The sequence below is a fragment of the Melospiza melodia genome, chromosome 2, assembly GCF_035770615.1.
Source record: "Melospiza melodia melodia isolate bMelMel2 chromosome 2, bMelMel2.pri, whole genome shotgun sequence".
In the NCBI taxonomy this organism is placed as follows: domain Eukaryota; kingdom Metazoa; phylum Chordata; class Aves; order Passeriformes; family Passerellidae; genus Melospiza; species Melospiza melodia.
Window position 1 is genome coordinate 19,849,852 of NC_086195.1, and position 24,377 is coordinate 19,874,228.

The 24,377-nt window shown below is 39.0% G+C and overlaps 1 protein-coding gene across 3 annotated transcripts; it reads right to left on the bottom strand.

Moving 5' to 3' along the window:
- Nucleotides 1–3,288: 3,288 nt before the first annotated feature.
- On the bottom strand, nucleotides 3,289–23,593 carry MSL3 (MSL complex subunit 3). Of its 3 annotated transcripts, none has more exons than XM_063147721.1 (13): nucleotides 23,435–23,593; nucleotides 21,499–21,581; nucleotides 20,832–20,927; nucleotides 20,168–20,268; nucleotides 19,174–19,265; nucleotides 18,283–18,405; nucleotides 17,706–17,866; nucleotides 15,626–15,784; nucleotides 14,715–14,977; nucleotides 14,222–14,331; nucleotides 13,937–14,036; nucleotides 13,422–13,506; nucleotides 3,289–4,198 (listed from the first exon to the last, which is right to left on the bottom strand). In XM_063147721.1, the coding sequence occupies exons 1-13, from the start codon at nucleotides 23,531–23,533 to the stop codon at nucleotides 4,099–4,101; spliced, it is 1,572 nt and encodes a 523-aa protein (XP_063003791.1). In that variant the 5' UTR covers nucleotides 23,534–23,593; the 3' UTR covers nucleotides 3,289–4,098. The 3 variants fall into 3 exon arrangements, with proteins under 3 accessions (XP_063003791.1, XP_063003800.1, XP_063003794.1); XM_063147730.1 differs by lacking the exon at nucleotides 23,435–23,593 and adding an exon at nucleotides 22,654–22,684; XM_063147724.1 differs by lacking the exon at nucleotides 23,435–23,593 and adding an exon at nucleotides 22,425–22,457.
- Nucleotides 23,594–24,377: the final 784 nt, after the last annotated feature.

The following is a 24,377-nucleotide window of genomic DNA, read 5'->3' on the forward strand; positions in this document are numbered from 1 at the left end:
TTGAATTTGGACTAGCCTTTATGTGCTGTGAAGTGCAATCTTACTTTCTGCCTCTGTTATTGGTCCAGAATTTGAAAGTGATCAAACATGCAACAGCCCAAAGTTAAGACGAGGCTCTCTGTCCAAGAGCTGTCAGCATTTGCTTTCCTACAGCCAGGTACTACAATAAAGGCTTGACTTGAGACTTGGTGAAGAATAATAAATGTTCCTTCCTGCCCCCTGCCTTCAGCAGCTTATTTCCACCCCAGTATACATATTTTTGGAAGATATGCTACAGATGCCAGGGGAGAAAATGTGTAATTTTCACAAAATGAAGGATTTAATATACACATATACATTTTAACTCCAATAACAATCTCCTCGGCATTCTTCCCAAATGTGTTGATAACATTTTTGATGATATAAACATGAAAAGCAGTAACAGCTTTTTACTTCCAATCAGCTTTTTATTTCCTCCTTGACTGCAGACATTTCTCTCAGCATAATCCAGAGCAAGGTTATCCTCCACTAGTGTTTGACGAGTTCCTATCACACATTCCTGATGTAAGGAGTGACGACACATTTGCTGTTAGCGCACACCAAGTGCCAAGGGAAACCCTAACATGTGCCTAAGCTTTCAGAATGGGACATGGAAGATATTCTTAATTAGCATTTGGTCACATTCACATTCATCATCTCAGTTGAAAAGGACCCCGATGAAAGCCTGAGCTTGAAAAACACAACAGCAAAACGAAAGGCAACATGGCAATTCTGGACAGTGCACTTGAAAGAACAGTATTGATTTCCTTCTTTTTTCCTGAAGAATGATAGGTACAGAATCAAGCTTAAAATCAGGAATAAAACAGAAGAATATTAAAGTTTTGTTTTGTTTATTCTTCTTTGGTAAACTTTACTGTCTGTGTAAAGCACTAAACATAAGGTCAGTTTCATAGTCCTGTGGCACCACATAAAGCTCCTCAAGTACCTTCCTGTGCCAAGTCAGAGCAGGTACTGAAATGAGTCCTACGAGTGCAGCCCAAGCACCTTGGGTGTGCAGGTGGCAGCTCTCTTCCCACCCATCAGCTGCACCACTGCTTCTAAACCTAGGCTGCAATTGCTCTCCTCTGCCTTTTCCCAAGAACAGTCATATCCAAAACATCACACCCACTATGGGAGCACCCCACTCTTGAAGGGAAGTGCAGGACTCACCTCCAGCATGGAAACTTACCAGTGTAATTGTGCACTGTAATTACAGTGGGATAATTTCCTGAAATACACAAACAAATCTGCTGTCCCTTGGAAACAGAGCACGTGTGCCTTGTACAAACAGGTACGTTGGTATGATCTATCACTGCCCATTAACCTGCTTCCTCAACTCCTCTGCTCCAGGGGACTGCCTCTCAAGTCTGCTGGCAGACTTGTCCTCTGAAGGCTCCTGCAGCCTGCTTCAGTCAGGCTTTCATATTCCTGCAGCTGGTCCATGCCATTGTGACTCAACCAGGTTAGAAAACACGGTGTGAGTAACTCTACAAAGAGCAACTAAATAATGGCAAATAGTTCAGTGCATCTTTCATCACCTCAGATGGATGTGGATCCCATCAAGCATCTGATCAGTCAAGGACACTGAAAGAGTTCCTCCAGATTCACACTGGCTCTATAGCTACATTATTAAGCTTCCTGAGTTCAAGAACCTTTGAACATTACATTCCAAGTGAATTTTCGGGCCCTCTCTGGTAATTCTCTATATATTTGAAGACCAGTAAGAACTGTCCCTCTTGAGCACTCTGTTTCAAGTTTTTGCAAGAGTGCCCCACTGCTGCAGCTTAAAAAAAAATTAAAAATCAGGTATTAAAATTTGGAACGCCATAAATGAGGAGTAACAGTAAAAAGGGATGTCAAAGTTGCACATTACTGTAACTGAATTTATAAAACTAAACTTTTAAAATTCAAATATATACTCAAATATGAAAGTTATATCAGTTAGAAGTGTCAAGAAGCACAAAGGCGTACAACTTTGGAGAAAAGCTTTTGATTTTTATGAGAGTAAGATAGTTTGTAATATTACATCCAACGGCAGCCTCAAGAGAATTTTATGAAAAATTCTGTTCACAAAGACTACACTATAACTGGACCATCAGAATTTTTCCCCCCTCACATCTCTTGAGCATCTCCACAAGGGAATACCAACAGTACTCCCGACCCCTTGATGCAGAAATTTTCATTTCAACAGTTAAACAGTCACACAACGGGACTCAGTTTGTAATGTGTCTTATACTCACAGGTGCAAAAAATGGAACAAAACCAGATCAGTCCTATTGCACATGAGCATTCTTAAAATAGAAAGGATTAATTTTGAAGTTTCAGGCAGCATTCCTAGACTCATCTCGTGTTAGACAGTTTGTCTGTATTTTGTTGAACTCTCTTTTAGAGAAACAGCATTTAAACCTAGAATGAAACATGTTGGCAAAGTTTTGATGTGCATGGATTCTGCTAGAGATTCAAAACTCTGTCATTCAAGAACGATGAAAGCTTACAAATACAGGGTTTTCTTGGTACAAGAGAAACGTGTTTAAAAAAGAGTAGTGCTGCTAAATGGCAATTTTTAGAATTAACAATCATCAAATCTGCATGCATCCATGCCACTGGTTTAACAACTGAGTTCAGTAGACTCTTCATAAAATTACTAAAACCAGAGTAATCCTAATCTTTTGAATTCATAAGCTTGAGCACACCACAGAACTCTGAAAAGTGACAATGAATATCAACAGCAGATTTTACTCTTTTTTTTGGCCTTTTAGCCTGAGCCTGCCATTTATGTGTGAAAGAGGATGTCTTCAAATTACTAGTTTCTACAAATGTGAGGAAACTTGAGCTCTGCATTATAGGTGGAAGTTTTCTGAACCAAGAAGGATTACAGAGTCATTAATGCAGTCTGTAACCCAGTCCTGTTTTCTCTCAGTGCTTTTAAAATCTGTGTCTATCTTGATAGAGCCAAGGATTCTGAAGGCCAGTGTTTTAAGTCCTGCATGTGGTTTCCACAACAAGAATTATGTTTCAATTAATTTATACTGAATGTGTTGTCACATTTGTAGGAACTCAGTTCTCACTGAACTGCTATTTCCAGAGCCAAAGTGTCTAAAAAAGTCTAAAGAGACATCCTTCAAGTCTGCAGAAGAACATCCAATGATACAGAAAGGGCTCCTCTCCATATGTTGTCAGTGCTCCCACCTCTCATTATACGCACACTTAGCACCCTCAAAAATACTAATTGAGCACGAACAAGATGTTTTAGACAGTCAAAATCACACATCCACACAGCAGCCACTGTGAACTTTATTAAGAAAATAAATGTTTGCCAATTAAAGAGCAATGACTTCACTGACTTTCCCATTTACTTGTAGAAAATGAGTTCTTTCATAACGGCTCTGGAAATCATTTATTGCCAGGTAAATGCCAAATCCCTGGCTGTGTCTGGTCTGCTCAGAACCCTGTCAGCTTTACCATGAAAGGTCTATATACACCTCTGCAAAATGCAAAGTCAGCAACACATCTTTCATTCAAGCAACAAAGTCATTTTTGAGGCAGATGTCACACTAGCCAAACAGCAAAGCCACCTTTACATTAAGCAATCCTTTCTATCATGACAGTTCCACAGATGAAATGTAATTTTTGAGGAAAACAATCCATAAGATACCAGTCACAAATTCTCTTCATGTAACTGTTTAGTCAAGTCTTATTTCTCAGGCAGGAGAGGCTGAGCTACAATGAAACACAACATGGTGATTTATCTTCATGAGAATGTCCTGTTGCCAATGCATCTGCTTTTGCCTCCTTTGCTTTTTATTACTCTGTGTAGTCCTGTGCAGTAAAGTCAGAACAAGGCTTCTTCATTCATCTGGAGTCAGATTTATATCCAGCCTTCTAAGTGACTCACACCACTGTTTATACACATCTGTGAAAAGCAGTTCTCCATTCCTAAGTAATCCAACCATCATAAAGATATTTTCCAATGTCTTCAACTCCAGAAGTTGTTTTAATTCCTTTCTCATCTTGTAGCCATGTAGCAGAATAGCATTGTCATGGGCTATGTATAGCAGGATTTAATCCTTATTAATAGCTTCAGTAGATGGCCCGAGGATTTTTAGTACTGTAGTAGGCTTCACATGCAGCTACATAGGCAGATTCGGGGAAGAAATCATCATGGTATTCTGCTAAAAACCTGAGAAGAAAGCACACCAAAAAAAAAAGAACAGAATATAAAACATTTAAGAGAAAAGCTTTTTTCAAATTGATTTTTAAGCTCAGCAAAAACACAGCCTGGGAATTAAGAATTATTACTCTTTCAAATTTGGCATACAAAGGATTTGCCCTATTTTTTACAAGTTTCACATAGTGAAAAACAGCCTTCCTCTAGCATTCTGAAATCCAACAAGAATTAAAAAAAAAATTCCTCAATCTCAAAAAAAAAAAAAAAAACAAACAAAAAACCCCAGAAAGTTAAACTATACTCAGAAAAAGAATTCAAAGAACTAGCACAGAAGGAAAAAGAAGAGATCTTTCTGCAACTTCTGTAAGTTACCTGCTCAGCACACTACTTTCATTTATGCCCAAACCAGTATTTTCAGTTATCACCTTGTCAGTATCTTATACAAATAGCCAGGATTCATTAAGGAGCCAAACTATATCTTTTAAGGCAAGTAAAGTTATGATTTTTCATATATTTCATGTGCCTTTAGGGTCTCCATCTTTCTGATTTAAATATGGGTTTCAATGACAAAACACATCCTTCACAAATTCAGTTCCTTAATTTCATATTTCTGCAAGATGGTCTGCAAATACTATTCAAACCACCAAGCACCCAATATTTTATCATGTTTTCCTGCTCTGCTAACACACAACTGTTTCTTTGGTTTAGGACTGAAAATGAAAACAGTGCTGCTACAAACACCAGTAACAAACAGCTAGAATGACTATAAGCTCCCTGTTCCTTCCTTTGATTTCAAAGATACTAGGTATATAAACAGGGGAAAAAGGGCAAAATGGTTATTAAACTCAAGATTACACTCAAGCTGTACTTCAGAAAAAAAAAACAAAGACCTTCAAAAATACCTGGATATTAAAGATCAGCATCAATAAGCGTGGCAAAATGCTAGCTACGTGTTTTAAGAGTAGGAAGCAAAAGAAACAACAGAAAACAATGTCATTTACAGAATCTGTGCTCTCTCAAGAAACAGTGGCTGGGCTGATGACTTCACTATTGGAAGCTGAAAATATCAGTTTTGCATAGCCAACACTTTGGACATAGAAAGTACAATTTAAAAAAAAATATTCATGTAAATGGCATAAAAACTACAGGCCTTCTCCAACCTCACTCACTGCTGCACTGCCTGAACTAGGCATGTTCTTTGATCTAAAGAGAGCCAAAGCATCAAAGAATACTGGCAAGATCCTCTAAATAAAGCATTTATATTCAATAAGAAATATATTAATTGCTCAGAGCTCATAGAAAATGGTGACAGTACAAAACTGCAGATAAATGAAAAAGAGTTGATTTTTCCCCAATCCTTGCAAGTGCTAAACAAATGCTAAACTGGAGTTATAACTAGTTACATCCTACTGGATGTAACTAGAAAAAGCAGTGAGAAATAGAAACTCTTTTAAAAGAAATCAATCCTTTATGGTGTGTCACTGTTAATTTAGAAGGCACATTGTCAACTTCCTTCATACTTCTTTATTTCACAGCAGCTCTGCAATTAACAGTATATAAAGGGACCTAAATGGTTTCTGATGTAAAATGTTTCAAACCACTAAAAAAAATAGCAATTAAGAAGCTAATAAAATACTCAAGTCATCAACTGCTATGACCTCTGACTTTAGTTAGCTACAAATCACTTTCTAGGATGAGGAGTTGGTATGAAGCAAGTGTGGAAAAGCTTAAAACTTAACAGACTTGAACCTAACTTTGGATGTACTTAGATTGTATACAGTTCAGATGAACAACAAGTGGTATTTGATTGATAATTCTTCATTAACACACATTAATGACTCCAAGACATTAAAAAAATTACAGAGGTTGATGAAAATCTTACTATCTTTGGATAACATTTAGTAAAACACAGTACTACAAGCTAGATCACAGAAGGGAACATGTTTCAGAGGGCATTTGGGTAGCTGACAGTTCCAAGAATTTTATCAGCATGTAATGGGAAACAGGTTCACTTTCTCTTCCAAATTTCCTGACTATTGCTTAAATCATCAGTGATACATGCCAGTTTGGTGCATGCTAAAGTGACAGCTGGTACAGATGAGAAATTTTAGCTGAGATGGTGTGCTACAGCTACAACTCAAAAGAAACCGCACACAATCAAACATACATCTCCCTGTTCTTCACATAACAGTTGTGAAAAGCAAAACACCCCAGAGCTAGCAAACACAAATTATTTTCTGCAGAGAAGTAGAAGAAAACTACTGAAGGAACACAGTCAGCCTTTGTCACAATCCTTTCTATACCTGCATACAAAGAGCAGGGGCCCTTCTGAAGCTGCTTTCTATTCAAAAGACATCAGAGTGCAGAACGCTGGCACAGAAATATTAGGAGTCTCCTAAGACTTCTACCTCCCAGATATTTCACTATTGCTTTGCTCTTGGACAAGCTAAACCAGCATCAAGATCAATTACACTGCTACCTGAAAGTCATGAGCCAAGATTTAAAGACAGAGGGAGCTGTAATTAGCAGACAGAGCCAATGTTCAGCAATAGATCAGAAAGCATATTGCTATGGAGCTATTCAGAAATTGTTTCATGATTAACTCACAAATCTGATCCATTCAGTCACCTGCTGCATTATTGCCTCTTTCATTTTTATACTTTTTACAGAGTTCATATGCATACATCTATAAAGCAAGACTGCTGATGAGCAACCAACTTCTGGGAGGCACAGTCCATACTGATTTGAGACTGCATGCATTTTTCATCATGAATGTCCTCAAAAACAAACTCACACTTTATGCTTAGAGAACAGAGGTAACATGGCACAATGCAGTTATTTTCCTCCAACCTCAGGTTCCTAGAAGGGCAACACTTCAGAAAGGTCTAGAGGGGATGGAGACAAGTGAAAAAGATGTGGGCAACTTAGTAATTCCTCAAGCTATGTTCTGATCTTCAAGTGTGGGTGTTTTTAAGCAAGCAATAGCCTCATAAATACACTACCACCTGACTGATTTATACAGGTAGATTTACCAAAAAGAAGAACTGAATTATCACTATCCACATTAGAAGGCCATATGATACATGTCATGAACATACATCAAAAAGAGTCACTGAATTAGTATGAGTTTTAAGAGCACACTCTGGTGGGCCTTGCCTTGACACCACCAACAAAATTTATTACTAGAAGTCTCTGAATGAAGAAAAAAAATTCTTACAAATGTCAGCTACCATCACATGAATAAACTTAGGGACAGCCCAGAAAGTGTGAAAATGACAAAGAAAAGAAAACCTTAGTTTTCAGAAAGACATCCTCAGCCATTAAGGTATAAGAAGACAGAGTCCAAAGGAAAAGTTTCCAGGAAGGTGACCTTACAAAATTCTCCTACAGAATTTTAAAAAGTAAGCAGATGCTTTGAGATCAGTGACCTGTCTGAAAGGCTACTGTAATCATCTATCCAAATTTGCTAGAAGACCATTATGAGTCCTAGCTCTGTGAGTCACCTCATCAAAAGAAATGTCATTTGCAGATTAAGAAGCTACCTCATCTCTGACACTACTACTCAAGTGCAGGATTTGAAAACTAAAAGGCTTTAGGTTCACGAAGAAACACATACAACTATCTGACCCTCACCCCTCCCCAGTTTGCAGGCCTGTCTTCATCTGGAAAGTTGTTCAGATGACAAAGTCCATCATAACACCATTGCAGTCAACAGAAGAAGTGAATCGAGGTTTCAGAGGTTTGTTCTAATACCCAATGGCTAAAGAACCATGCTAAAGGAGTAAACTGGCCTGTTTTGTTGACTGGACTCTTATCACTCACTGATATACAGAAACTGAGATAATATTCCTTGGCCTTTTAAGAGGAAGTGTGGAGAACCCTGAAGATGCCAAGCTACCATCATAACATTTCCAAGAATCAGATTGAGTGAGTGCAAATTTAATTTTCCCAAGGACCTTTTGGAAAAAAACAGTCCTACAAGAGCTCAATACAGGAGTCCTTGGTTTGTCTTGAGGATGAAGACCCCGTGACCAGACCAGCACAGGTCCCTAGAGCTGCCTTCTAAAAAAGCTACCATAACACATTTAAAGTACTTGGGGCAACCTCTACATGTAGATACATGATCCAAGCCTCAGCTATTGACTACCAATATGCTCATTCAAACTCCCAAGCACCCGAAGATTTGGAAAGCAGAAGGAAGAGAAGCAATCCACATGGAGAGCTTCATGAACAGTTTTTGGCAATGCAGTAAAACCTTAGCTGAGGACAATAAACCAACGAGCACATTCTGCAGACCAAGCAGCCAACAAAGCCCACTGAAAGTAAGAACCTGCACAATACCAGGTACTCAGTGGGAAGCATTCTACATAAAGGTGCCAAAAGTTTGAGAGGGCCCCTTTCTACCCAACTGGGCACAAAAAATTCCTTCCCTTCAAAGTGTTTCAAAACTTGGAAAAAAATGTTGCTTCACGTGTTTGTGCACGCTAAACCCAGGTCTCCATTTATACCCAGAAACTTGATTTTCTCTCAATTTATGTTCCAATTCTATGAAGTTTTCTAGTGTGTCATAACCAAGTAACTGGTTAATTCAAAAAACTGAGAGGAAAAAACCCAGTATAATTCAACAATATTAATCAATTAATAATACAATATAAGAAACACTGGCACAATTGCATTCTTTTCCATCTTTCAGAATGTGATTTTTAATTACTTGCCCTTTTGCAACTGAAGCCACAATGACTCACAATGAACAGGAACTCTATTACAAAGCAACTTTGCCTAACTAAAGATGTCTTCTAATATATTCACCATTTGCAATGATTAATTTTTTCATTCTCAGACACAAATAACCTCTCATAATTGTACATTAGCACAGACTAGTGGTGATGATTCACCACTGCAGTTATATATAATAAAATTACTACACTCAAAATTTGCTGTCAGGACCAGAGATCTATTTCTTAAAGTTACGTGAAACAACTTGTCAACTTTGTATACACACATTTTATTATTACAGTCCTCTGATTTGGCTTCCTTCTCAGAAAAATTCATCAGCATCAAAATATTTTCCTACCCATGGAGCAGAGTGGCACAATAGATAAAAGCATATTTTAGAGCATCAGTGGGGAAAAAAAAAAAGATATTTAAGCTTAAAGGAAATACTGAGTTTGAAATATCTGTGGGTTTTTAACAAAACTAAAATATTTGACTGTTACCTGTCCATAATCTGAACTAATACATTGGCATCATCTAAAAAAAAAACTTACTAGAAATTTTAGAAGTATTTTAGAAATATTTCATCACTTATTTATTCTTCTGTATTTCATCAAAGTCAAAATATCTGTCTATGCATTTCTATACCACTTCATTTTGCCTTTTTTCCCAAAATGCAAATGACAGTCTCTGAAATTACCTCAGTGAAGATGGGTCTTGCTCTTGTAAAAACAGACATACTGTTAACTCTTAAGTAGCCCCTATTGGTTAACAGACTTGGGAGGGGGCCTCTAATTCCAAAACAGTTTTCCAAGCCAAGGCTGTGTGCAAATTAATGGAAATAGCAAAACAGAAATGGGCACCTTCCTGTCAGTCACTTCTCACCACTGAGGCAACCTTTGGAGGCCTGTTAGGCCCCTTGCAATGCCAGGAAATTGTAAAATGGAGCATATGCAGCATTTTATTTCAAAAGTGGCTGAAATAATGGAATTAGTTTAAAGCTAATACTTCCTCTTACTCTAAAGCTATTAACAGGCAAGGAGATTTAATCAGGGGCCTTTCACTAGTCCAATTACCTGTTAGCACCAGTAAGCACCAGCTAAAGCATTAACTCCCACAGACTGAATGTGCACTAAGTGAAATTCAGTGAAATCAACTGGTGAGTCTATTTTAGACTGCAAGTACTATGAATTATTTCAGAAATAATTTAAGATTCAGAGTTTTGTACATAATTTGAGAATCTGATTTTCTTCTGCAAATTCTATTATTGAGAAATAAACTTTCCTGTTTTCCATGAAGAAATTTTCATTTTACACACTTGTAGGAAGCTGGATTAAGAGGGCAGAGTTTCTACTTAACAAGAAAGTCAAAAAGATGCATTTCATACATTTCTTAAAAATATATGTTGTCTGGGAAATTGAGAAAAATCTTGTCTAGCAGCAGTCTGAGGGCATGACTGGAAAATATTATCCATGTGGCATCTCAAAGCTAATTTAATGTATCTATCATGAACTAAGCAAACTCAAGACAACAAGCTCCCAGAAAAAGTATTACATTACATAAGTGTCAGTTTCTCAGCTCACAGGAGATTAATAATATAAATGGTAAACTATAAATTTTAGCCACAAAATCATAAATCAAAATTATATCAGTATCTACGCAAGAACTAAATCAGTTGTGCAATGCATGAAAGTTTTATTTAAGAATACATAAACTACTAATGCTTGGACTACTCTACTAGACATCAAAGAAGATTCAGGAGTAGTTTAATTAATGCAAGCAGACCCATCAATCCTTTGCTATTAGAGCCTGTTATTAGAGAAATAAAGAAAAGGAGAGTACTTAAGCTTCTCACTCAAGAGCAGTTCACTAAAAAAACCCCAAAAATAATTAAGCAGTCCTAAGTAAACTGGCTGCTATTACCTAATGCATACAGATGTTGTAGGGAAGATCTTACTGTTCAAAAGTTAAGCCAGAACAGAACTGATATAAAATATTTATAATAATCACTCATTAATCTTTTAATTCCCAAAAAGGAAAAGGCAGAATGTGAAAACTGAAGAACTAGTACTGATGCCTAAAGATTTTTAGGTTTTTGTATCTTTCAGGTATTTGTAGCTTTGTAGATTGCTAAAGCATGTAGTTTCTAGCAATTTTCCTACCTTTCTTCCCTACATTCAAAAAGCTAACCTTAAAAATATTGTTTAGTCTTACTCCAAGAAGAAAACCAACTACACAGACATTCTGTTTTTCAACCAGAATCTGGACCAGACATAAAAAAAGTGGGGCAAAAGAAACCTCTGCCTTCAGTGGGGCAGGACCCCAGGGATTATTACCTAACCAATTAACCTTTTAATTGGACAGTATATGGTAAGTACACTACTTGACTGACTTTATAAAAATTGTGGAATTACTATACCACGTGTGATTTCTGCCATATTGTCTACCTGAAAGCTTTCAAGTAAAGCTTTGCTTTTATATTCACTCTAATATTGTTGGGAACATCTATGCTATTTTCCAGGCATCAGTACCAGATGTCACCTCAAACTCAAGTTTTCTCGTGATTACAACCAGAAAATGCAGAACTATTTCTGTGATAAAAATCAAGCTCGAACAAATGTCTAGAAAATAATTTTTTGACCACTTCCAATGACAAGCATAATGAGAAATAAATACCCAAATGAAAAATTTTTCAAAGCACCATATGAATACACATTAGGAAACAAGTATCAAATAATTTGTACTGGTTTATGTTGCCCAGTAGCATAGCTGACAAGGAAAGCAGACTAAGGAAAGTATTTATTACAAAGCTATCAAAGATCAAATGCTTCCTACAGTAGTAACTGTAACTTTGAAGCTTTCTTGACACTGTCAAAAAAGAAAGTGCTTGGAAAAAAACCAGCGTTCAAATATAGATATGTGATATCCACATTATCCTTGCCTTGTGGGGCTCATTTGGTTTTGTTGTAGCCTGGCCTCAAGGACTGAAGCACACCTCTGGTTAAGTGTTTTCTGAAAGGAATGCAGGTTGTGTATTTGGAGGACTCTCCACCACAACACAAAGCATGGAAAAGGGGAACTACTGAAAGATTTGCTTCAAAACCACAGTTCTATCTCCCCTAAAAATGCTGATGTGGAAATATGATTTTTATTTCCATTTATAGATGACTACACATTTCAATGAAATGCTCAGATGGAAAAGCAAAACACATACAGATACTATCACTAGAAATTTCAGTTCCCTTCAGCAACCCTTTCCCAATAAGCAACCTTTATTTTATGGGGTGTAGGGGACATGTTTCTCCTTCCATCTATTCTACTCCATTAAAGTTTATTAAAGAATGGATATGAAAACATGCTTATTAAAGACACTAAAGACACTAGAGATCTGCTCTACCAACACAGAAGAATCTGAACAGTCAAAAGTCTCATAAAAACTGATCTGATCCACAGCGAGTTAAGCTCCCTAAAAAATATTCACTTCAAGCAAAAACAGTCTTTCAACAATGAGCTCTAATTATGTCCTGTTTAATTTAAAGGTATTTTGAATGCCAACAAGAATCTAACAAAAGAGATGCAAAATGGAATCAGTAAAACTTGACAACTAACTGCTCCCAGAGAAAAACTGTGTACTGTAGAAACTTTTGACATTGGAAACCTTTTTTTATTTTCAATAAGTAATTAAAGTAAAAGCATTTTAAAGCTTTCATCTCCCTGATATCTAACACAAGGGGTTTTTTTATGCTGGTGTAATACTAGGTTACCTTTCCCTATGTCACTGACCAAATTTAATCTACAATTTCCATATCTGTTCCATTACCATCTACAACACCTTTTCCTGAAAGTTTTCCTCGGCAATTTTGTTTTCCAGTGTACTGACACTGCACAACACAGAGCAACACTAGATATCTAACCACATGCTCAATGTCATGCAGAAATAGTAATTACAGTACCTGCTAAACCAATGTGATCATGGGGCAGGTATGACCTTACTGACTCCAGTGGTGGAGCTAGTGCAGCCACACAGAGTTGTGTATCCCTACAAACGACTGCACTGCATCACAGAGAAATCCTTCTGTTCAAAGCTCAGTTAAGACAGACATTTATTGTAAGAAATCACCATAATTAAAAACACCTTTTGAAGAACGAGTTTCTCCTCCTGCTAATATTGATAAAAAATACCAATGCAGACTTTGCATTTCTTCATAAAACATGCTACTTAACCAAGTCAGACTTGTCATTCTATACACATCAATAAACTTTCACACTTCAGTTCTATATCAATGTGTTTATTAAAATTCAAAGTAGAAAATTCTGGTTCCCTTCAAGTGGAATTAAAAAATAAAAAAATCTTATATATTCATCTTTATTCAAATTGCTATTGTAAAAAAGGGTATACTAATTTTATCCTAATCTTGTAGTTATAGAAAATAAGTATTTTATTTTAAGCCTCCTTTGCCATTCCGAGACATTTAGATCTATGTAACAATAGAAACACTGCTGTGGTACAGTGTCACATTACCTCAGAAACATCTCAAAGTGTTTTACTAAAGCCTTCAGGTTTTTGTCAGGAAAGCACATCTTCCCCAGTATTTCTGGTAGTTTTACTGTGAATAAAAGAAATAATGTTTATACCTCTTCTTGTAAATGCAACTTCAAATTACTTTTATCCACTACATAGAAAAGAATATAAAAATTTCTTCTCACCACAGACCCCACTTTCCCTTGCAAGCTACTTTTGATCTTTCAAAGCCTTACTAAACAGAAACATGCTGTGAAGGTGAATGATGCTGGGTTTAATGATGTTTGACAGTGTACTGGAAGTACACTGCTTTGCCTTTCTTAAATGAAGGCATACAGAGCCAATAAAAGATAACCAAATCTATGAATAGCCTAAAGTTCCAAATAGATTAAAATGTACATTCCTCCAAGAATAAAAATAAATTTAATAAAGCAAACAGAAAAATCACACAGATATCAGGACTGGAAACAAAAAATATAAAGCAACTTTGAGCAGAGAATTTTGCATTAGTTTACCAAACATCCTCAGCAAATGTTGAGATCCATAGATATATGAAGGAGGTGGTGGTTGATCACTTGGTGGATAATTCTCTGGCATCAATTTCCAGGACAAAACCTATAGATAAAATATGAAAATACCGGTTATGAAAATTTTATGTCATAAACAATTTAGAATGTATAGAACTTCAAATTCAAAGATGAAATAAGTAATACCAACAAAATCTTTTCTTACATAGCCTTACTCTGAGGTCTGCAAAACACTCAATCATTACATCTAGGACAGAAACATCAAAATGTTACCTCATTCAATTCGTTGTTTCTTCTACCTTCAAAGCCAGTAAACACCGTGCTCCCTTCTTTGCTAGGAGTCAAAGTTATAGGTGAAGATGACCCGCTATGGACAGGGGTTTCTTCAAATTGAAAGGAAAAACAAAACAAAAGAAAAAAGGAAAATTTTATTACTTGTAAACTACTACCTGGAACTATAAGCCATTAAATGCATCTAAGGCCTGCTGCTAAAATGTTTGAAGTCTTAAAACACTGAAATTCAATAAAGGTTATCCTAAAATAGACTCTCAGAAAAGCAGCTCATTGCATTCTGTGGAAAAATATCCCAAAGTACTGACAATATTGCCTTGTATTTCTCTCTTTGGTAATGAGGCCTCAGAGTTAAAGAACCGATACAAGAAGTTAACGACTTCCATTTCTTTCTCTGAGTTTACAGCCCATGCAGCACTAAGAGAACAGAACTTTATGCTTTGTTTAGGCCCACAATGTAAGAAGAAAAGCCTACTTTTTTCCAGGTGCAGGAAGAGCTTTGGCATGGACGCGGGGGTGTCGAGGTGCCGCCGTTTGGGCTGCGGGGACGCGCTGCTCTCCGACAGCCTGTCACAGTTGGAGCTGTGGCGCGTCGAACGCCTCAGAGACTGCAGGATCTCGGGCTCAGCTTTCCTCCTCTTTGGTGTGGCTGGCTCCCCTGTGGTGGGCTGGCTGTCAGTCGATTGAGGCGTGGGTGGATTCAGCAGAGGAGGGCTTGGGGAAAGTTCCTCCTGATTTCTAGGAAATTAGGGCAGGTTTACAGAATTGAGATGGTCAGGGCTCTAGCAACAAAAGAAATTCTTCTAGTTTCACAGATCTTATTTGTAGCTATGATATTTTCTGAAAAATCCTTTCTTTAGGATTTTTCCTCCTGAGAAGCTGAGAGGCCTCAGGAACAAAATTTAAACAATGGTTACCTGCTGCTGTGGAATGCAACAGGTGCATCTGTGATTGGTCTCATGTGATTGTTTCTAATTAATGGCCAATCACAGTGAGCTGGCTCAGACTCTCTGTCTGAGACACAAGCCTTTGTTATTCATTCCTTCTTTTTCTATTCTTAGCTAGCCTTCTGATAAAATCCTTTCTTCTATTCTTTTAGCATAGTTTTAATATAATATATACCATAAAATAACAAGCTTTCTGAAACATGGAGTCAGATCCTTGTCTCTTTCCTCATCCCAAGACCCCTGCGAACACTGTCACACTTATTGAACACTTTTATTCAGGGAAAACAGTCTCCTTCCAATAACTATTAAAGTGATGAGCTCTTCTACTGAATTCTATTCTCCAGAAGTATACTTTTCTTCAAATTAGTTAAGAACCAAGGATACCACATTCTCCTACCTTTTGAGATAAGGCATAATAAACTTCTTATATCTAACCTACCTGTTGGTATTTGTTGAGTTTTCTTTGATGGGAAGAAAGAATTTTGATGAAGTCACCTTCTTAAATTGAGCTTGTTCATAAGGATAGAGCAAAATTAAGGGAAGTGTGAAGTCAAAGGTTATTCTCAGCCCATCCACCATCTCTTTACATAGCTCGACACTAGAGGGGAAAAAAATTATAAATTTCAAAGTTGCATGCCACTATTTTTCAGCACAGTTGCACAAAATTGCTCAATAATACAGTCGATTAACATAACTACAATATGGTGATTCAATCACTAAGGAATGATAAGTGATTAAAAACACACTTAAAAAGAAGGTGATTGCTCTTGTTAACTTCAGAAATACAAGTTCTTTTAAAAGGTCTGCTTCACAACCTCAAACAAAATCACACAACTGTTATATTACACTATTCACTAAACTAATAAAATCTACTGTGGAATAAATAAAGTTCGTTAGATGTTTTTCAGGTAAACATTGTTTTGGTTTTCCAAGTTCACTATGCTGAAAAAGAGGCACCTGTGCACCAGAACAAGTAAGTACTCAATAGACTGAATCTCTGTCTAAAAGGCAAAAGCAGAATTTGACCTACAGCTACTAAGCTGCAGTTGAGCTGTGCTCAAGAGTTATCCAGTGAACCAACAAAACCAGATACATGTGCATGGGAGAGCAGTTTCCAGTGGTCTGTTCTCCTAATTAGAGCACTGACATTTGGAGGCTACCAGGAATTTCAGTTTCAGGTCTGTGTGGAAGACTTACAAGGTTAGGTGGTGACTATACAAGCTATTACAAGAACCAAAAACACAAAGTGCAGCACACCAGCAACACCTCTCACCTTTGTGAAGCTTTCCCCTCTCATGTTTCAAGTGCACATATGTGTATGGTTAACAATTTGATTCTCCCAAAATTATCCATGTTAGAAATTCCAAACCTCCAATATTTCATACCACCTACTAACACTGATACACATGAATTGGGCCAGGGGACCATCATGTGCAGAAATTCTATAAATCCAAGAAGGTCAATAACCTTCAGTGTTAGAGCACTAAGGGAAAAACAATTAAGATGTCAGCTGAATTTCTCCCACTTAATGATCACTGAAACTGTACCTTTTTTTTTTTAGTAAAACATTGTTTTTATTGAGGAAGTTACTTAAACATAAACCTGTAAAAATCATAATGTGTGCAAAACCTTCTGTTTATATTTCTGATATTTTATCTAACCTTTTGTTTGGGAGATTATACTACAAAGAAGGAAGTGTCAATCTGTCAAAGAATAAATGACACCAAATGTAAAACAAGACACTCAGGCTAAAATACTTCAAGGAATAGCATAAATACACACCATTGAAATAGAACACTAACACAAGTCAGGATTTCTTGTTGATAAAAATAACAAGATTTCACCCCATTGTACTTAGATAGAAGCAGTCTTATCTAATATCAAAAATCTTTAACATAAGAGAAAAAAATCCCCAAAACAATGAAAAACTACCACACTGCAAACATGTATGGTCAATGCATTTGTAACATGGTAGAAGAACAGACAGCTCAGCTGAGAAAACAGACTAAAACATGAATTTCAACAAATCAGGATTTGTGTTACCTCAGTTTCCCTACATACTGACTCTAAGATTTAAGATCATATATCCACTTAAAACAAACCAACAACTTGCACTTGGAGATCTTTATAAGTGTTTGTATTAAATTTTTATCCGTTTTAAAACATGAATCTGTTCAAGTTTATCTAAGTAGGCTATTCTTATATCAGATATGAAATTCTCCACATTGACAACAGCAACACATTCTTCAAAACAGATCTCAATATTTAGAATATAAGGATTTACATGATAAAACAGAATATTATTATTTTGCATAATGACTTTTCAGAGTACAGGGACTCTCTCACTGGTAAACACGTTATCAGTGTTACTCTGCTATAGTTATCTGTCACATACTTTGAGCCCTGTAAATAGATATACATTATGGTATAAGCTCACAGAAGTGAACAGCCATAAAACAGAACACAGCATGCAAGGTCATTCTTCTTGTGACAACAGCAGTGGACTAAAGATTACTCACTTCTTCTCTGGTGGCACATAATGAAGATTCATATTAGCATGTGGAGTCATCTGATGGTGCCGAGACCTTTCATTGGCTGAAAAAGCAGCATTAATTGCAAAGTGTTTTACATATGACTCCAAGATGGTTATTATATTTGTCTGGCAAGGAAGCTTCACTAGCTGAAAAAGAAACAAAAAATGTCTTATAAAAAGCGTAAGTTATAATGTACCAACTAATTTAGTAAATATCTAGCGCATAAAGCAAATTCAGGACTGTATAATTTCAACCCTTAAACTGAATTTTTTATCAACATCAGGAGAAAGAAGAAACATGGTCAGATTAACAAGCCTGCTGCATTTGCAGCTTTCAAAACCAATCTGCATTCTAAAGCACCATGAGGAACCACAACAGTACACTGCTAAATATGACAAGCCACTGTTACAGCTATAGAGAATGCTACTCCCTACACTCTTTGTATTCTTCCTTGCCCTGAGCTCAAATGAAGCTAAAAAGGTGAAGTTAAAAACTCCAGTTGTATAAACAAAAACTACCTCACACCCTTATGCACATTAGAGCCCCAACTTTTATTTTATACCCTTTTTCTTCTATTAATATAGTAGCAGTCTTCCTCAAGCTTCTTTTTCAAGACTTCAGGAATTTCTATGCTTATTGCTCTTTCTTCCATGTCCCTTTTTGTATGAGTGTCTTGTTCTTCTTTCTACAACAGATCAGTGAAAGAAAACAATATATTGGTTGTGAAACAATAACTTCAATAGTAAGGATACAAGTGGATAATAGGCTTAAACTATTTAACAATACTGCTCTTGAAAACATCTGAAAATTCATTTTTTAATTTTTTTTAATTTAATGTTCTCTTAAGTATTTAACTTTAAAAAAAAGCAAACAAATTTGTTAGGTGTTGCTGTCGCAGATCACCCACACCGTAGTTGTTAAAGTCGACACATCTTCAGATCAACTGTTTACTGTGGAAAAATAAATGTTTTTTTTCTTGAAAACAGAACAGTCCTCTCTACATTTTAACTTAAGACCAGGGTTGACATGCCTGTTTCACAGTAAAATACATGACAAACATCCTGCTGCTATCAGTTTGTTCAACCTGCCTAGACAAGCAAATTTTTACAGCACCCACAAAAGTGGAAAATGTAGTCTGCTACATTTTCTCCACGTGAGTCTTTTGTGTAGAATGAGAGGGGGGGGAAAAAGTGTATTTTTAGCAGTATATCATACAGTTCTATAAGAAAATGACATTGTGTAATTTTCAAAATCACAATCACAGTAAACACCAGGAATAAGAAAATTATACTTTTAATTCCAGCTAAATAACCAGTTGTGGCCTATATTTTATCTACTTCAATTTTCCCAGAATTTCAAGTGCAGATGATAATAAATGCTAAATACTATTAATACTAATACTTAATACTAATAAATAATAAATACTATTAACTTAAGGAACACACAAAAATACCATTTCTGTCCTCTCATCTATGTCACTTTCTTCACTCTTTATTTCTTCATCTGTTCCTTCATCACTGTCGTCAGAAGAAGAACTACTTATAGCTGCATAAAAGAGATTTCACATATTCATTATTACATTACAGAGGTTATGACCAGTCAGTTTGAGGCCTCAATGCAAAAAACCCCAAAAAAAAAAAAACCCAACCCACTAAAAAAACCACAATTATCTTGTTATATTTAATGAGGATGAGTAATTCTAATTGAATTAAACATGCATTATTTACAGCCCACTACAAATATTTTAAACATGTGAGTTAATAGGAAGTATTCTTGCCTCCTCTCTAACTGAAAAACATTCACTTTTAAAAGCTCCCTACATTCCTGAACACCCACATTTTCATTGGACTTTAGTTCTCCACAGAGGATTAACATATTAATCACTCAATCAAAAGGCATGAATCTGTGCAGCAGTAGTTCCCAGAACATCAGTTAAGTGCCAGCCAATGTTCCTGCTGGCTTTCTAGTCACAAAGGAAAATGCAGGAAATTAAAAATCTGTCTTGAAAGTGAAATCAGACAGTCAGTTGACAAGAAACAGACCTTTGTGTGAGGTAGACTGGGGAAAAAAATAATCTTATTGCCCTCAAAAATACACAAACACTAGCAGAGAAATGTTGCGTTTCCGAACATCAAACGAAGAAATCTGAGGGGTTCTCACACCTATTAACACTACACTAAATAAAACAGTACTGAGCTCTGAAATCACTGATTAAAACAGTTGAATAGAAGAGATGCAAGGAGACGCCTCTGGACTACAAGAAGAAAACAGATATTCCAACTTAACAGATGCTTAGCATGAAACATAGTTCCCACTCTACATATGACTGCCTTTGAGTATTTCAGATAGGAAGGACCAGGATGGCAACTCCCATGGCAACTGACACCAAGCACCTATCCCCAGGTCAAGGCATCCCACCAGTCACCACAGGAGGAAAACAAACTCACAGTTTTCACTACTCTCATCATTTTCTTCAGCAGGAAGGCTTTTTAACACAGAGTCAACACCAGGCAACCTGCAGCGTCTCTTCTTTCTTCCCTTTCTTCTCCTACAGAATGTAAAATGGTTCACTGACATCTGGGTAGTATTATTTCATTTGTTTATCCTAACTAATTTGATTATGTGCAAATGCACAGGAAACCTATGTTTGAGTTATTTTCATTAATTAAAGCTGAAATTATTTGGACAATGCCTATTTCAGACTGGATACCCCAAGGTCTGTACATTACCTCACATTCACGTTCTCAAGCAGATCCTCTAGCCATAGCCAACCAATATTAGATTATTGCCTTTAGCTCAAAAATACTTCAGGTTTTCCTGAAGTGTTTTGCAAGTACATTTCTTTGGGAAGATGCAGATACAACACACAGGCATTTCACAGCAATAGTTAGGAATAACACAGCTATTGAGTTGTTAGTCATTTAGAGTGTTAGTAACAATCCACATGTCTCTAGCTTAGAGATGCTCTCTAGAATGCACTGACTGCATTATGCATCTATCTACCACCTACAGCATGAGCTCAGACACCAAGCTCAGTTGTAGACACCTGGATGTATCTGTCTGAATCTGAAAATGAATCTGATTAATTTTGAGGCCAAAAGGATTCCTTACATGCGAGCCACAGCCTTCCGTGCCAATTTACGCTGTAATCTGCGGTTTTCGTCTGTATCCCGAAGAACATGATCTTCAGCTGCCCATCTATCCCAGCTAAGGACAGGTCAAAAGAAAGTAAAAAATGACTATGAATATATGCCACTAATGATTGCCAATGAATTAATACACTTTAAATCTACAAAGGACTTGTTTAATGCACTCAGAAGCAAGCCCTGCATCACAAGGTTTGCACTCTTCTCTGCTAACATGGCTTCAGCTCTCACGTTGCCATCTAAAATCTGTCAAGCGTTGACTTAATCCAAAACAGCATTTCTAGCACTGACACATACTATCAGTCACAGTCAAGACACAGCACTCATGTACTGATAATCAAACAATGCAGAGCTAGATTTAACAAAGCATATACCTTTTACTAATGGAAACTTAGGTGCCATAAGTATATGGCACAGGCAGATATCCCATAAGGTTTAAACTCACATCTATCAAACCGATTCACTGAAATTTATGGATACAAACAAATGTCAACATGAGCAAGTATATTAAAGGCATTCACAAAAACAAAATACTCCTGCAAACATTGGTCCTTTGATATTCTATGCAAAGCCTACCTTTGCAGAATAACAGAAAAAATGGAAGAACTGAAACCACACGTATAGGTTCTTACCTTCTGTTCCAACCGTTAAAATGGATCAGATATTCTGGAATCTTTCTGCCCTTCTCATCTTTTCCAACAACAATATCAACAATCTGAAACAAATATTGAGGGGTACATATTAAAAAACTTGAGAGAAAGTAAGCCATCGGGTATTTAGAAAGTTTATGCACAAAGAAAAAAAAGAAAATTAAACAGACAATATTCTGACAGCTAATATTGACATGAACAGGATCATACTAAATGATCAGAAAACTTAGCTTTCTTGTTGACTACTCTTAACATTGCAGACTGCTCACTGTCTTGATCCTATCCTCAAAGGTCCCATGCTTTCAAGACAGACAAAGGGAAACATCAAACTGTGCAGTAGCACAGCGTGGATATGCAGATTTGGGCTACTTACACTTTCTCTTCTGTGCTGTCTGCTCAAGCACCTAAGCAGGAAACACAGTTTTCTATACATAAACCATAGAAATACTGCTCTGTTGAACACCACAGACTCTCGGTCACAAAACATTAAGAGGCTTTGGGAATATCTCAACCCTTGTTTTCTTCCATTTTTACAAATGTGCAATGGCCAGTCTGAAAGGGCCTGCACCTCAGAAGAAAAACATATGGTGCCTATACTTGAGTAGCTTTCAATACAGATCATTATCAGTACTTAGGCTACTAGTGAGGTTTCAATTTGGGTGTCCAGAATTTAAGAACCATTGATGGATTCACAGACAGTTATGCTGTTTACAGTACTTGACAGTAGAGAAGAAGAGGTACAATGCATTTTTGTACTCAGGTTATAGTTTATAGGGATAGCAACTACAGCTGCCAGGTTGTTAGGACATTGGAGTAAATGTACAAACAAAAGGGCAGCAAGATATTACAGGACGGTGGCATTCCTAAACAAAGATGTTTGAGAAACACGGATAAGCACACTCACAAACCTGCAGCAAAAAGTACTAATTTCATTAAGGATCCAGTTACAACACTTCCTTTTTTATCCCTCTCTGTAACAAAAAAACACTCAGAATTCTGTTTCTAAGTCGGACACAGATGATTCAGGATTGAAAAATAATCTTGTGTACCACTGATACCTTAAAGCAACACTATTTACATAAAGCTCTATCATTACTCTCACTACCCTTACGGTTAGGCCCTAACTGAGGCAGTCACCTCTAACTGCAGCACCTACGGCCCACCGCGCACTGCTCACTCTCCTATTGCCGTATATTCTCCTTCACCAGCGCTACCACTTACACCTTTCTGAAAGGCAGAGGGGCGGGCAGTAAGCGTGGGAAAGCGTGACAGGAAATAGATCCTGCTACACTACAAAACTGCAGGGGTGGCAGCGAGACTTCAGAATTACTTTGCAGGTGTTCAGCCGAGAGCGGCCGGCGGGGAGCGCGGCCGGCGGCGCTCCCAGGGCGGCTCGGGGCCCCGCTGTCTACCTGCCGCGGCGGGCAGGCCCCATCGCCTCCGCTCCCGGCGCGGCCAAGGCCCAGAGGCTCCCAAACAGCCACTACGCGCACCCCCACCCCCGGGGCTCCCGTGGCGCGGGGAGAGAGCTGAGCCCCACCGGGGCACCGGCCTGAGCCGCCCGCAGGGAGCAATAACGGAGGGAGGCCAGGCCCGGCGGGGACGGCACCGCCTCGCTTCGTCTCCCTGTCCCGTGGCGGCCCCCGCACCGCGGCCTCCCCGCCTGCTCCCCCCTCCCCGGGCCGGCGCCGGTTTCCCGCAACAAGTGCAGCTGCCGGCGGAGCCGCGTCCCCGGCCGGGCCCAGGGCCGCTTCCCGCGCCGCCTCCCGCCCGAGGGCGCGCCCAGCGCCCGGCGGGAGCGGTAACGGGAGAGCAGGAGCCGTAACGGGAGCGGGCGGGCCGCGCGCCGGCCCCGCCCCGCGCCCTCCCGCCCGGGGAGACGCGGGAGGGGGAGGCAGGAGCGCGCGCGGCCGGTCACCTTGGCATCATAGAGCACTTTGGCTTTGGTGGGGTCGGGCTCGAAGCAGAGAACTCTCTCTCCCCGGTGGAACTTAAATTTCATTCCCCGCGAGGTCATTTGTTCATCATGGCGCAAAGGAGAGGAGCCCCGCCCGCTCCCGCGGGGAGGCGCCGCGGACGGCCCGGCCCCGCCCCGCCCCCGGCTCCTCCGGCGGGGGCGGGCGGCCGGGACGGAGCGGGGATGCAGCGCCCGGCTTCCTCTGCCCTCGGCGGGAGAGCGGCGTTCGGCCCCGGGCGCTGCGGGGACGGGCCGCCCGCCTGTGCCCGCCCCGCCGGTCACGCGGGGTGCGCGGCGCGGGATGCGGGAGCCGGCGGCGGGAGGGGCGGCGGCGGCGCGGGGGACGCGTCCCGCCGGCGGAGGGGCGGCCGCCCGCCCTGGGCCGGGGGAGTCCCTGCAGGAGGCGAGAGCTCCCGGCCCTGGCGGCGGTGCCTCGGCGCCATGGGGGCCGGGGCGTGCGCTGGGCCTGTGCCCGCCGCGGAGCGGGGTGCGGGTGAGGGTTAAGTGCACCCCGAGAACAACAGCTGCCCTTCTCTCTGCTGCTGCTTCCCCTAAACATCAGCAGACATCCCCATCCCTCACCCTCTTTCCCGCGTTCTCCGCTAAGCGAAGAACCGCCCCTACTCCCAAGATGGCTTTGTGTACATTGTAACCTCCCGCAAGGTTTGTTTTGCTCTCCGTTGTTCTTTCAGCCTTCCTTCAGGAAAATAAAACCAGAAATAAATAGGGTGTTGGGACTAGAAACCCAATCCGCTGTTTAATTTCAGATTCTACAAGCACACATATAGTGCAGATAATCAAAATCAATACTCAGCTTTCTTGCCAGTTTATGCTGAGTGATGCCTGGAAGGGACCTCATGGGGCTCAGCCGGGGGAACGCTGCAGTTTCCCACACGGTGTTATT

What these genes read in the sequence shown, in the direction of transcription:
- MSL3 (XM_063147721.1), bottom strand. Translation starts at nt 23,533, where the DNA reads ATGACCTCGCGGGGAATGAAATTTAAGTTCCACCGGGGAGAGAGAGTT. An exon ending in TAGATGAGAGGACAGAAATG is followed by an intron (nt 18,406 to 19,173) that starts GTATTTTTGTGT and finishes GATCTGTTGTAG; the next exon opens with AAAGAAGAACAAGACACTCA. An exon ending in ACATTTGCTGAGGATGTTTG is followed by an intron (nt 13,507 to 13,936) that starts GTAAACTAATGC and finishes TTTTATTCACAG; the next exon opens with TAAAACTACCAGAAATACTG.